Here is a 14,726-nt window from a genome sequence, read left to right as displayed (position 1 = left end):
CATGCAGTTAGACCCATGAAGAAGTAAAGAAGAAAATTTATCTGAATAGAGGCATGCAAAAGAACTCCAAAACATCCCAAGGTATGAAATTTAATCTTGTTAGCACAAATCTGGTTTGGGTCTGTATAAGACAACCTGCATGCATCTGTCTAATCCCAGGGGTTTTTACATCATTTCTCTGAATTAAGTTAATATGATCCACACTTTCCACCTCCCCTGTTTCTTTTGAATCATGGGAAAGTTTAAGATTTTAGTTGTGATACATTTAAAAGATCAATCCACAGCAAATCTTCTGAATAAATAATAACATAAATAATAAATAACAACAGCAAACAAATAAATGAAAACAAAAATAATAAAAACAAATATATTCAGGCATCAGGAAAATAAACCTTTTCAAGTATCATTGTTAGAACAACCTGATGACTATGTCTCTTCAAGAAATTGATGATTTTCAAAAGGTGAGAAAAGCAAATCAAGCAGGCTGGGAACCTGTTAGGACAGACCATCCCGTATTTTCTTTGTCTTCCTGACTGTTATATCTCATTAAGAATTATTTTTAATACCAAGAAGTTTCAGAGTTTTAGCTGTGCAGTCTGTTGACTTCAGAACTACTCTAACAGTGTATGCTTGGTTGTCATGTGTGCATGTTCTCAATCCCAGACTACAAAATCTATTTTGCAAGGAAGAAGTTGAGATGCCTCCCAGTGTGTACTGGTGGCACTTCACGCACAAACAGATGGCTAGGGGACCTCCCTGTCCCTTCTCTTTCCACTCCTGGCTTTGCCCATTTGATCTGGCTGAGGCGTGGAAACAAACTGAATTCTCCCTATGATGTGCAACAGCAGAGGAGAGTTGCTAGTTTAGATCTCTACAGGCCTTTTTGTGCTGTCCCCAGTATTTGCCTGCTCCCTTTAGGGTTACTCTGGTCTCAGGGTCATGATTTTAAACGCTGCTCTGGGTAGTTGAAGTAATGTGAATTGAATTTTGCCCCTTGCTTTCCCTCTGTAGCATGATCATCAAGCTAAAAGCAATGAATGATTAAAATTCTTCTTAGAGTCAATCTTTAAAATCATATTTGTCACTTCTCCCCGATATGTTCCTTCAAGAAAGTGAGCATAGGGAATTATACCTAAGTGGGAAAATTTAGATTTCCTTCTTTCATTACTTCCTGCTTACTTAGAAGAAAAAGCACAAACAGTGACATTCTGTTAAATAGCTTGGAATGCTTTTGACACTTTTATTTCAAGCAAGACTGCAGAAGTATAGCATCACTCAAATCATTCAACACTATGTATTTGTAAAAAAAGTCAGAATGATGTTTTACTCTTTATAGGGTTCCTTTTTATAATTTTTTAGGATTCAGTATTGTGATATTTAAAAATATATTTAAATACACAGAGAAGCATTTATTTTGTCATGAGACAACAATAAAAATGGTAATATATTGGCAAATAAATGACTATTGAATTACATAGAGACAACAATTTGCCATTCAAAAGCATTCAGAATTTTAAAAATTAATCCCAGAATCACAGAATAGGTAAAGTCAAAAGGGACCACAGCTGGTCATTAGGTCCAACCTCTCCACTTAAGCAAGGTCATCCCAGAGGACATGGCACAGAAATGTGTCCAGACCATTCTTGAATATCTCCAGTGATGGCGACTCCACAACCTCCCTGGGCAGTCTGTTCTAGTGCTCAGTTACCCGCAAAGTAAAGAAACTCTTCCTCATGTTCAGGTGGAATTTCTTGTGCCTCGGACTCTGCCTGTTGCCTCTTGTCCTATTCATTGGTACGATCAAGAAGAGCCTAGCTTCATCCTCTTGATATCCTTCCTTCAGGTACTTACAGACATTAATTAGGTTGCCTTTTAGTTGTGTCTTCTCAAGGGTGAACAGGCCAGCTCCCTCAGGCTGTACTAGTAAGAGAGATGATCCAGTCCCTTATTCATCTTCATCTCTCTCCATTGGACCTCCTCCAGGACCCCCGTGTCTCTCCCATGCTGAAGAGCCCACAATTGGACACAGCACTCCAGATGTGGCCTCACCTGGGCTGAGTAGAGGGGCAGGATCACCTGCTGACCTGCTGGCAATGCTCTTCCGAATGCACCCGAGGAGAACATTGGCTGCCTTGGCCACAGGGGCTCACTGCTGGCTCATGGACAGCTTGGTGTCCACCAGGACCCACAGGTCCTTCTCTGCAGAGCTGATTTCCAGTAGTTTGACCCCCCCGCCTGCACTGGTGCAGGGGTTATTCTTTCCCCAGGCACAGGACTCTGCAATTGCCTTTGCTGAATTTCAGGGAAAGAAGACAGTTAACCAGTAGGTGTTCTATTATTGAGTATTTAAATTGTAGCAGTCTATCTCTTCACATTGTAATATAGGTCTGAATTGCAAATTATACAGCCTTCAAAATAAAATTTGGTCTGCTTCAGCCTCTTAATTATCAACTTATTTGTGATCACATACTTTTTTAACATCCCAAAGCTGTATACACAGAATAGTTTTAGAATTCTGTGTGCTCATCTTTCCATGTATGTATATATTTAATTTATTGAATAACATTCTGTGATACTGGGAGTGCCTGGAATTGTAGAACTATGGCAGCTTAAGGCTGCCATACTGTCTCTAATAGGCCACACACTGAAACCCCACTATTGTATAAGTATGACAATATAAAAGGCATCAAACATTTATTTCCTGTTTTTTAGGGGTCAAGTATATAAATGTAGCTACAGTCCTTTTTCCTGAGGTCAGTGACTGGATAGTCTTTAGTGACTCCAAGAAATGGCTGGTGCTATAAAAGATGAGTTTTAAATACCACTACTTGCTGCTATGAAAGACTTACTAATACACTCATCACTACATTAGTCCATGGGGAGCTATGCATGCAGAGGTTATTTGAGCAGTGTCAAAACTTAATGGATAATCCATGTATTAATTTTGAAGAGAAGGTACAATTCTAAGGCATGAAGCATGTTAAACAAGCTTTGTTTATTTGCTGAGTATACAGAATCAGTTTTTAGAAATATGATTTTGTTACTCTCTTGTACATTGAGTGTTCTTTCAGTCCTTGACTGAGTAAAAATATCACTTAAGTAGCAAGATGTACAGACTTCAGGATATCATCAAAGCCTGGAGACAACTAAACATGTTCAAACAGGAAGAGTTTTAACATAGGCAAAATTTAAATCTTGCATCAGCTATAATGCTCTTGAGGCCATTAAGTAGCATTTAAAAGTGAATTGGTATCTGACACTTTGGGGAGTTGCCCTCTCTCTCAGTTATGTTCCAATGCAATGTAACCATTAAGGACTATTCTCACATAGTAATACTTGGCATTTGAAGACATAACTTTTTATATCTGTATAACTATTTACTAGATGTTTTTCATGTTACTTTGAGATTCATACCTGATCTCAAATTGGCAAGACATCTTAGGTGATATTTTTCAAAATGAGTTGCAAAACATCTGTATGTTGGGTTTTTGTATTCTTACCCAGGGCACAGATTATTTCTGTCACCATCTCTTTTGACAGAAAAGGAACAGAAAGTCAGCCACCTGCTTATGTTGTGAGAAAAGATCACTGGTAGCATCTCCCTTATTACTGAAAGAAATAAATCCTGTCTTGTTCCATGAAATTGGTCTGCTTTTGCAACTTTAAAATTTACAAAGTAAAGCGCCTCTGGAGTTTTTCACAGCAAAACAGTGATTTTGGTGGGACTTGAAAGGATGCAGCAATCTGCACAACTTTCACATGACTTTGTCCTGTAAGTCAGAAAAAGTTCTCTCCAAACATTGCAGTAGCTTTGCCAGAGTAAGTCTTCATTGACTGACACTGATAAAAGGGCACCACTTGGGAATGAGTCTCCTCTATATAAAAAGTCAGAAGCTCAGTTCCATTTAGTTATATCAAAAAGGCCTTTTCTCTTTGTCCATCTCTTTTGGTTCCATTCCTGAATTTATTTTTTTTTCCCAGCAATATTGCTTCCCTGTGGTTTCTCTGCTGAGTGTCTTTTCCACTTGATTTCAGGCTCCTAGTCTGCAGATTGATGATCCATGATGAAATGGCTTTGTGGTTGTGAATCGTCTAATGCCCTAGTTTTCTTTCACAACAACAAAAAAAAAAAAAAAAAAAGGTAACTAGTTGTATTACAAGCTGCAGTTTCATTGTATATTTTCCAGAAGCATTTTGATTGCTAAGAATGCAGCCAGACAGTGCAATAGGTGCAAGGTGAAAACTTTTAAGAGTGAGTGGAGTGATTCATGAGATCAATACCACCTATTACCTGCTCTACTGCTTTCTGTGTATTTAATACATGCAACAGTGTTCTGACTGGTCTGATTAAATGACATTTCCCTGATTTTGGTCCCATCTCCCAAGACTGATGTGTCCTGCTCCTTGCCCTCTCTCTTCTCCATACCTTGCCTGAACGGTAATTGCTTTTCCTATATACATCACTAGTGTACATGAGCTATTAGCTTTTTCTTGTTTAAAGCAGTGGTGGCCATTCTTGCTCTGAAACATCTCAGTGTGCTCCTTCTCTTTTCAGTCTGCTTGAAATGTTTTGTGTGTCTTGCATGAAGTCAAACAATTCTTTTGATACTTGACCCCACAGATTACTGACAGCCCAGTTCTCCTTTATTTCTGAGGCAGTGTAACACTATACTGCTAAAAAAAATCTATTTAAAATAACATGATCCAGGAATTTAGCACGAATCCTGCAATTCATGGCCATGCTAAGCAGTATTCTGTTTCACAAGTGGTCTCTTTGAAGTCAGTTTAGTTACACATGCTTACATCATGTCTGAACTCGGTCCACTGTGTTTACAACATGCGTATTTGATATTGCACAGTGGGTGTACATAACTTAAAAAATAATAAAACTTTTATTACTTCGAGTAGTGTGCACATTAAAGAACAGATTTTCATTTGCATCAAGGCTCTTTGTGCTCCTTTGGCTATGCAAAAGGCCTTAAAACTGGCATAAATTCCATTAAAGACGAGTTGAAAATTCCCTTTTCACAGCCAATGCTGTGTAAAATGGTGCTCCATGTAAACCAAAATGGAGTTCTTCCCAAAGGAGATATTTTTAATTTCAAGGCAATATTTTCACTTTTTTGTTCTATTTTCCTATAATAAAAATACAATACAATTAATCACTGCAACTTTTTTTTTTACTTTCAATGTACCATATTGTGGTAAACTTTCTATGATTAGGAGTTGACCTTTTTATCCTTGTGAGTTTCAATCAAATATTAGCACTTTTTCTATTTACCTGCAAGCAATGTTCATATAAACAATAAAAAGCTTGTTATGTCTTGAATTAACTCAAAGAAGTTTTTAATTTTGTTTTTTTTTAAAAATTTCTGATTCCCAGCTTGAGAAAGAAAGGAAATGCATAAAGCCATATTTTGAAGAACATTGAAGTAGATTTTTATGTCTACACCTTCTCAAATCTATGCTTTGTTTTTAAGCTCCAGGTCTGGTCCATATGCATAAAATAAGTGTTTAAGCAGCTAAAATCTACTGAAGCTTCAGGAATCTGGAAAATCTGTGTTGATGGGCCAAAGCTCAACAAAGTGAAGGGCCTTGGTCACAACAATCTCTTGTAGAGCTCCAAACTGGGGGAAGAGTGGCTGGAAAAGCTGCCCAGTGTAAAAGGACCTGCTGGTGCTGGTTGTCAGCAGCAAAATGCAAATCAGCTGTGCCCAGGTGGCCAAGAAGGGTAATGGCATCCTGACCTATATCAAGAATAGTATGGACCAGGAAAGTGATTGTCTCCCTGTACTCAGCACTGGTGGGGCTGCACCTCAAATCCTGTGTTCAGTTTTGGGTCCCTCATTGCAAGAAAAATGTGGAGGTGCCAGAGAAAGCCCAGAGAATGGCAATGGAGCTGGGGAAGGGTCTGAACCACAAGTCTAATGAAGAGGGGCTGAAGAAAAGGAGACCGAAGGAGTACATTATCACTCTCTACAACTACCTGAAAGGAGGTGGTAGTGAGGTGGGAGTCAACTTCTTTTCCCAGGTAACAAGTGCCAGGATGAGAGGAAATGGTCTTAAGTTGAACCAGAGAAGGTTTGGATTGGATATTAGAAATAATTTCTTCACTGAATGGATGTCCAGGCATTGGAACCAGCTTCCCAGATAAGTAGTGGAAACACTGTCCCTGGAAGTGCTCAAAAAACATGTGGATGTGGTACTTGGGAATATGGTTTAGTGGTAAACCTGGTGGTTCTGGGATCATCATAGGATTCAGTGGTCTTAGAGGTCTTTTCCAACCTTAACAATTCTATGGCTCAGCTTCTACAGAAAAAATAATAAACAGTTAGAACTAGTGTAAATATATTAGTTGTTACCTGGTAAAGAAGTATCACCTCTTGAAGATATTTTATTTGAAGCACTAGACAAGAGCTTGTATTACCTGGATCAATTTCCCAACTGCAGCACATTCACTGTTTGACTCTTGGTAATTCACTTAGTCTCTGTTCATCTCTCTATTTGTCTGTCAGCCTGCCTGTCCACTTGTCTGTTAATCCTGCCTTGTAGAGGTGGTGTAAAGGTAATGACACTTATGCTTCATGTACAGGATTCTACCTAATACCTTTAGGGATTTGCTAGAGTGGGAAAAAATGCTTTATGTTATTGTCAGTCTTCCCTGACTTTTCATGTTATTCTCCCCACCAGAGAAAAACAAAATGGCTGTTAAAAATATTAAGGGAGAACCCCTGGATATGAAACCAGTATATATCTGCACAACCATGTTAGAAGATATTTTAATAAGGAGATTTTCTGCCTTGACATAGAATATTTGGTTTCTACTGTATAGAATGTTTATCCATACACTGCTAGTTTACAGCTTTTCTGTATTGTCCCTGAATAGATCCTTCTCATCTTCCTTATTATTTTTTTAACTGAGAAAGTAGGCAGTGTATTGGAAATGTTTCTTTATTTGCTGTAGGCTGCACTTAAACATTGAGGTCTGAGTAATTTATGTTTTTTAATGGATAGGGGTTTTTCCTTTTGGGTCATTTTCACAGAGAAAGCTAGGTTGTCCAAACATATTCTGAAATACATTGGGGGATTATGGTTTCAACACATGCATGCCTAGGGCCAAACTATGAGTAACACAAAATTTTTTGTTCCATTCCATGAACAAACCACTGTTTTGTGGTGTAATACAAAACATATCTAAGCAGTTTAGATCACTATCAGGCATTACAAGGTTAGGTTTTCTATTTATGTGACTACCCAAAGCTCATTAGAAACTCATTTTGTAGCTCTAGGGAAGTAAGAATAAAAAGCAGTGAAAAATAGTACATTGTATTCTGTTCTAATTATACTCTATTTACTGTACTTACTAATATATATCAAGTGTATAATTTTATAGTTGCTGAGCCCAGCTTCCAAAACTTGTGAAGTCCAGGATTGTTCATAAAACTGTTGTGCATGCAGCTTAACTGTGCAACTTTGACTGGACAAACTAGCTTTTTGTGCATGCAGGCAGACTGTTAAGTGCCTTCATGTAATATGAATGTACTTGAAGTGCAGTGTTCTCCAGTTCCTCCTCTTCATCTGCTCTTAGGCCCACAAGAAAGTTGGTGGTTGCCAGGCCCAAAGGGATTATCAGGAGGAGACAGATCTGAAATACCAGCAAACACTTGCAAATTGAAGAGCTCAGATTCTGGGTGAGGATTTTCACTATTCAATCCTATACTCTGACTGCTGGTGTGAGCCTCTATAAAAATCACAGCAGTTCTCTCCTTAGTCATGCAGGAAGAGGTTTCACATCTCCATCAGACTAAACTTGTCCATATGGGAAGAATCTGATGTGTTAACATAATGTATTAATGTATGAGAACATGATAGACAGTAGAGCAAGGAAGGGGGGCAGGACATCTCCTTTTAAAGGGACAATATTTTTAATTGATTCTTACTGTATAGTCAAGTCTTTCTTTTAAACTACAGCTCTGTGCCCCCTCTGGCATATTAGTCTTACCTTTTAATGAAAGGATAAATGCAGAATACAGCATAGACAAGTACTAAATATTCCCCAGTTAAGGGCAGAGAGAGAGAAAATAAATCAGTTAGTCATCAGTAAAAAACAAGGGTTTGGGCAACCTAGTTAAAACCCAGTTATAATCTTCATACTGTTCATACTGTTTCCCCTCACCTGGCATGACTTTTTGTAATAAAAGAAGAAGCTGCATAGACCCAATCAAAAATGAGGTTTTAAATTTTTTTTTCCTGGTGATGTGAAATGAACCATTTCCCCAATAATGAAAAGCTTATCTGTATGTGCATTAGCAGTTTAGAAGCACACTTCAGAGGTGGTGTAATACACAGGTCTGAAGTACACTCAAGTCATACACTGAATCCTAGTGAGGCCACTCAGTCATGGCGTGTATTATAAGAGTATATTTAACAATGTTCTAGGTTATATAACACAGTTTAAAGTACAACATGTAAACTTGTTGTTCTAACAGAACATGTGTTTTTGAAGAAAAGCTGTGCATGAAACTGTTCCCTAAAATTCAAAAAGAATCCTTTCTTCATGCTCTCAGTGTAACATTTTACAGCACTAAAAAGAAAAGGACTATGATGTAGACTGAAAAAATTATGCCTGCTACACAAAATAAATGCCAATTTATTAGTCTGTCTTCTAGTGTATTTTGGTGCCCATACACCCATATATAGTGAGAAGATGTCATTAAATTAAACCACAGATATTTGTCCCCAGATTAAGGTCACTTTCACTTCTAGGCTCTCTTCTTATTTATTTTAATTAATGAGTGAAAGCTCTGTTTTTCTTCATCTTTAGCCTTCTTTCAGGCTTGCTGTTATGCACCTTGTTATAAATTCCTTGGCTTCCAATCAGGGTTTTATGAGCATGGAGGATTGTATTTAAAAATAAAGATTCTGAACACCCATATGTTTTGAGGTACAATTCCTTTCCTCAGAGGGTATGTAAAACATAAAACAAAAAAGCCTATTTTATTATGGAAATCTGAAAACAATCAATGAGCCTCTTGTTCAAAGTAACACCAGGTTTGCTTTAATTTTCAACAAATTCAATTTTCTTTAAAGTGCCGTTTATATGCCCACATTGAATTATAATAGTTAGTAGTAATTTATTGGCGATATAATTCTAGGAATTTTTCTATCTTCTGCCTTTGACCCTAGGGATGTGATAGCGGGGTATTGAAGAATGTATGGTGTAGTACGACACAATATATAGTGCAGGAGAAAGAGCATTACAACAGAAAGTTTGTTTAGAAAAGACACACTGATTGGGTTATTTTAATATAAACAAACAAAATCACTTCCATACTGTTTATAAACCAAAAGGCACTATCTACCATTGATTTTTTTCCTTTTTCCCCCCATTAAACTGTCTTCACAGCCAATGTGTTTTCTTGCATGATTCTAGAAGAGAGTCATTGTAGCACAGAAATTAAGCAATGTTTTTCCCAATTCAAAGTGAGCAGTAACAAATAGAAAGTGTCTGCTGTGGGTTTTGGATGAAGGCAAGAATATTGTTTTTCTGCTACTTTCTCTGTATAAACTAAAGATTCTGTGACAGGATTTGGGATTTTCTTCATGTTATTTGAATCTTGAACCCTTTTAAGCTTTTCAATAGAGCACTGCCATTATTTTCTTGCAAATATTTGGTTTAAATATTACAAGATACTGTTCAGGTTTTCACAGAAATAGAATCCACCAATAGCAAATTCTGAGACTATAGTGTGAAAAGGTTTTATTGGGACTTTACTTTGTCTACTTTCTCATCTTTTTTTTTTTTTTTTGGTGGTTGCCTCTTGTTGTATGAGCTATGATTTATATGATTTAGAACTGTGGGGAAACTGATATTTACAAACCCTTTTGCATGCTTTATGTCTGGCATCAGGACTTTTCCCCGTCTCTTTGCTGTAAGTATCAAGAGACCATTGGAATGAAGAAATAATGCATCTTCCTTCCCCAGTCCTCTTCACATGACTGAAATAGAGGCTCCTCAGTTCTGTGAAGTTGAAATCTCTTCCTTTGAGTTAATCTTGATCCTTATGTAAGTGAGACTGACCAGGCAGAGCTATTTTTGCTCTTGTTTGGGGGATTTCTTTGCTCCTGATGATAGATTGCATTGATATTTGATGAACATACTACTAAACACAAGACTGTTATTTGAGATCTGAGAAATATTTTAAAAACACTGAAGCTAACAAATTCTAAGATTTATACTAAAATGTCCCTTAGCCTCATTCAGGGAATAATATATAGTGTTGATGGCCCTTATTCCCTCCCTACAAAGCACTGTTGTAGAAAAGGCCACAAGCCCTGGGAGATCAGATTCTGTTTTCTGTGGCCTCATAATTGAATTTGATTATTCAATTTCTCTTTTGTCTCTCCTCAACTAGGAGACCCTTTGCCTAACCTTTATCTTTGTGCATGCAAGACTTGCCATTTTTGATTGCCAGAAACAGTGCAGCTGATTTAGCAGTGTCATTTCTGCTAGGCCATCCAAAAGACCAGTGAGTTGGCTGTCCACCTGTAGTTGGGTGTGCTCTGCTTGTAGATGTGCTCTTCTCATAACTGCTGCCATCTTTCCAGTAACACATCATCACTCCTGCACTTTTTGGTGATATAGCATGTTTACAGATTGCTGGAGCAGCAGCAGTCTTTGACAATGTGTTATTGCAATACATTGTGAGAGACAGCTATTTTCAGTGTGTTTTACTCCAAGGGTGCTTTCATCTCAAGCAGTAGATCTGGTCTCGGGATTGCCTTTGGAAAATGTTGAGACAAATAAAACTGCATCTTTCAGATTGACCCATAGACGATAGAAGTGTGAAGGTGCAACATCTGAGGGCCTTGAGGCAACTCTGTCTCTAATGGGATTTTTCATGTAGCACTCTCATATCCTCCAGAATCCCTGAGCAACAGTAATTTGTGTTCTTTCTTGTTTTACAGTATAACTTAAAAAATCACTGTTTAGTGAGAAGTATTCTTGTTTTGTTTTAATCATTAGGTGGCTTTTAAGTTGTGGGCAGAAGCAGGCATGAAAACAAAGCGCGTCTGAGCTCCAAAGACTGGGAGCATGGTAGGAAAGAACAGCACTTTGGCACAGCACATTGGTGGTACAGGATAACATTTTATGTAACAGGATACAGACCACAGGGCAGGCAATTGGCACCGCAGGAGAGCACTTTATGTAACTGGAGAGATAATCAGCATGTGGCTGGCATCATGGCTTAGTAACACATACAATGAGATGGGAAACAATTACATTCTTTCTCTCTCTTTCTCTCTCTCTCTCTCCCCCCACTCTCTTCCCCCGCCCTCCCCCCACCCCCCCCCAGAGGTTACTGAGGGGAAATCTCTTCTTCCCTTTCTGAGTAAGTATGTGATATTAGATGTATTTACTGGGGGAAGACAGGAATCCAATTCAATTGTGCTAAGCTTTTTATTTGTCTTAATTTAGTTTTTAAAAACATGTCCTTTGCTCACTTGCTACTGTTGGGGGGACAGACTAAACAATTGGAAGTTTTTCTAAGAAAAAGTGTAACTTTTAAATCACTGCAGTGAGCAATAATTTTTGGCAACACTATTATGCTACCAAGCGGCAATTTTAATGAAACAATCCATTGCTTCAGAAGCTCCTGAAGTAGTAGCAATTTTAAGGAAATATGAGGATATATTTCTTTCACTGCTTCTCTTTTTAAACCTTTAAAACAAAACCACAGTGCCCCTTTGGTGCCTCTTAAGTGGACATAACTGTTGATTTAGAAGAAAGACGAGCTGGTCTTTATGGTTAAGCATTTCAGTCCAACATCCTCTTTTAAAATGCTAAGTACTTTAAGGTTTTGTTTAAGGTTGCTCACTGAAACCAGAGGGACTGTGAAATGTTGGCTGTGGAAAGCCAATCTCTCCACACCAAAGTTGCTTTGGTAGGACTCTAGGAAGGATTTGGGGCATCCTGATTTCTGTCCACTCTTTGGCTTACAGTATTTCCTCCTTGTCTACTGAATAGATGAACTATTTTCACTTGCTTATGAACAAATGGCCTGAGGTATGTTTTGCAATAGTTTTTACGCTGCTGTAAATTCATGTATGCCAGTGTCAGGGAAAGCAGAGTGAGTTACACTGCAATATCCATCGTTTCTTATAAAACTAATTATCTGTTGCATTGGATATCATGTTCTGATGGAGTCTCAAAATTCAATGTGCCAGAACCTTTCAGATTAAGTTGCACCCTGTGAAGTATTGAAGATTGAAGGGGTAGGGTAGAAACAGGGAATAATTTATCTCTGGTAGTTTGATAGCTATCACTTGCTTACCTTTTGGAACACATTATTTTATACCTAATTTCCAAAATCTGGAGCACGTGCCTATGCAATTTTACACAGGCAGATACTTAAATATTTCTAAATTTACCAACTGATCATAAAATGGAGTGATTATTGTCATTACAGCTTTAAGAATATTGGTTACAATATGTAAGTATATAGTGTAATACGTCAGTAATTCACAGAATTCCAGAATCACATAATGGCTACGGTTGGAAGGGTCCACAGGAGGTCATGAAGTCCTCTCTGCTCAAGCAAATATCTAATGCTGATGCTAGTGAAAGAAATGTGTGAATGCCTCCTTGCAGCACTTTTCCTACTGTTCATTGTAAAAATATATGCAAAAAAGTGTTGCAGTCAAAATTTAAATCAATAAAAGTGACTCATGTAAGTTTATGTTACATGCAAGTAACACAGTACTAATACATTGATGCAGCTGAAATCAGTCTTCAGATGGACTCAAATGTACCCAACTGTAACAAGTACATGCGCTTAGATATTGGTATCCATAGCTCACTTTGCGTAGAATGCAATTTTTCTTCAAATCAAAGTGAAGATTACTATTAACATGAATAAAATGTAGATTGTACTCTAGGCCTGAAATCCTTTCTCTTACCCTCCCCTTCAATCCATTTGTTTGAGTCTCTATGCCTACAAATGTCATCCAAACACAGTATGTATACATGCATTTAATTTACCACATGCAATTGACATGTTAATTTTAAACTTCTTTGTCAAAAAGTAGCCCCTACGTGAGGAGGCTCATTATCTTTTAAAGGCTACATTAGTGAAAAAAAAACCCACCAAAACCAACCTTATTCTTAATAACATGTATCCAGCTGATAGTTTGAAAAAGCTTGACAGTAAAACTTTTCCCTATTCATAATAAGGTCTGGTTTAGCCTCCTCAAAAATTGACCCACAGATGATGTCATTGCCCTAATAGGTGAACTATCCTGGTTTTAAACCCAACAGTGTTTCTTGAAAAATTCACCAGAGACAGAAAGAGTAAGGAAAATGCTTAAGTTTATTACATTTCAGTTGCTTATGGCAATATCCCTTCTGTTCCTTTACTGAGAAAGGAAATTCCAGCTCCTCCTTCAGGCTTCTGTCAGAGGTCTGATTAAGAAGTGGTGAGATGGACAGACTTTGCTGGGAGGGTTACAGAGTATAGAGTATAGCAGAATGTGTTTGCACCAAGGATTTGTTCTGGTTTTTTGCAAGGTACACGAGATTTGCTTCTTCTTCAGTCCAGAACATTCTAAATTAATAGATTTTCAGTATAAAATAGCAGCAGACAAGAACAGACAGTTAATTCACAGTTTTGAATAATATAGCTCTTCTATCCCATAAAACTTGCTTCCATCTTGCACTTTCTTTATTTTAGTTTTCTACCTAGACTTAATCTATCAGCTAATGCATAGAAAGCTATCGCTATTGAAGTGCAATAAGGGTGATCTTTATTATCTTCCTTTTATTTTAAAGGAAAACAAAAACCTTGAGGTTTCAGGCAAAGTTAGGTTCCCTTTTACGGGGTGAAAAATGCCCACTAGATGTATAGCTCCAAGGACCCTGGTGCTGGTTCAAAAATGAAAATATTCCACGATGAAGGAGAGACACTGAAGCTTTAAAGAAGACCAATCTTAAAAATCTCTTAAGACAGAGGCTTAAAAGATCAAGAGAGATTTTTCTTTAAAAATTTAGTGAATGCTGTCTTCAAATTGAATGTGTTGTTGAAGTGTACTTGAAAATTTTCCCAATTGTTCAATTGTGTAGGAGATTGCAACTTCATAAACACTACAAGCAAAACATGTTTACATGTTTATTTTTTCAAGTTGCTAGCTTGTCCTACATTTTATTTCCAACTGTGTCAGTAGTATGCATCTTACCTGAAAATTAAAATAAATTTATTAAAGCAATTTATTAAATTTATTTTTATTATGACATATATTTACAAATAAAGGCTTTTTTTTTTTCCTCTTGAAAAACTATTAGAAAACAGGATCTAATGTCAGTGTTTTCTTCTATTGCTTCTTAACAGCTAAGGAATTCACTTAAGTCATATACCTTCTGTCCTCAGCTACACTTTTTCAGTCCTGCTCTTTATGGTGTATCTAAAGTAGAGCACTGATTTTGTATGTCAGTTAATTTAAAATTCTGTTGATTGGCAGTTCTAGAATACACCTTTTACAGCCTACCTGTTAGAGTTCTACACTTTATTTTAAAGGGGTGTCCTTCCAAGTGAAGTAGTTTAAGCTTAGGTATTAAAGTTCTTGATGGAGGCTGATGACAAAAAGTTATGCTTGATAAACTTGTCTGTGAAAAACTAACAGTGAAATACAATAAAAGCTATTTTCTTACTAATCAATTTCTTGCCAGTTAT

General features: G+C 37.3%; 1 protein-coding gene across 3 annotated transcripts in view; it reads left to right on the top strand.

Moving 5' to 3' along the window:
- The window catches only part of SUGCT (succinyl-CoA:glutarate-CoA transferase), a 392,399-nt gene that overhangs the window by 255,866 nt on the left and 121,807 nt on the right, over window positions 1-14,726 (top strand). The window contains exon 13 of one of the 3 annotated variants that reach the window (XM_085570478.1): window positions 8-11,332. The exons of the other annotated variants lie outside the window; for them this stretch is intronic. Coding sequence (XP_085426604.1) covers window positions 8-19 — 12 coding nt within the window. The 3' untranslated portion in view covers window positions 20-11,332. Of the gene's footprint in view, window positions 1-7; window positions 11,333-14,726 lie in introns of those variants that run through there. 3 annotated transcript variants of the gene reach the window in all.

The sequence above is a fragment of the Lonchura striata genome, chromosome 2, assembly GCF_050655825.1.
Source record: "Lonchura striata isolate lonStrDom1 chromosome 2, ASM5065582v1, whole genome shotgun sequence".
Taxonomy (NCBI): domain Eukaryota; kingdom Metazoa; phylum Chordata; class Aves; order Passeriformes; family Estrildidae; genus Lonchura; species Lonchura striata.
This window is presented reverse-complemented; position numbering and strand designations above follow the sequence as displayed.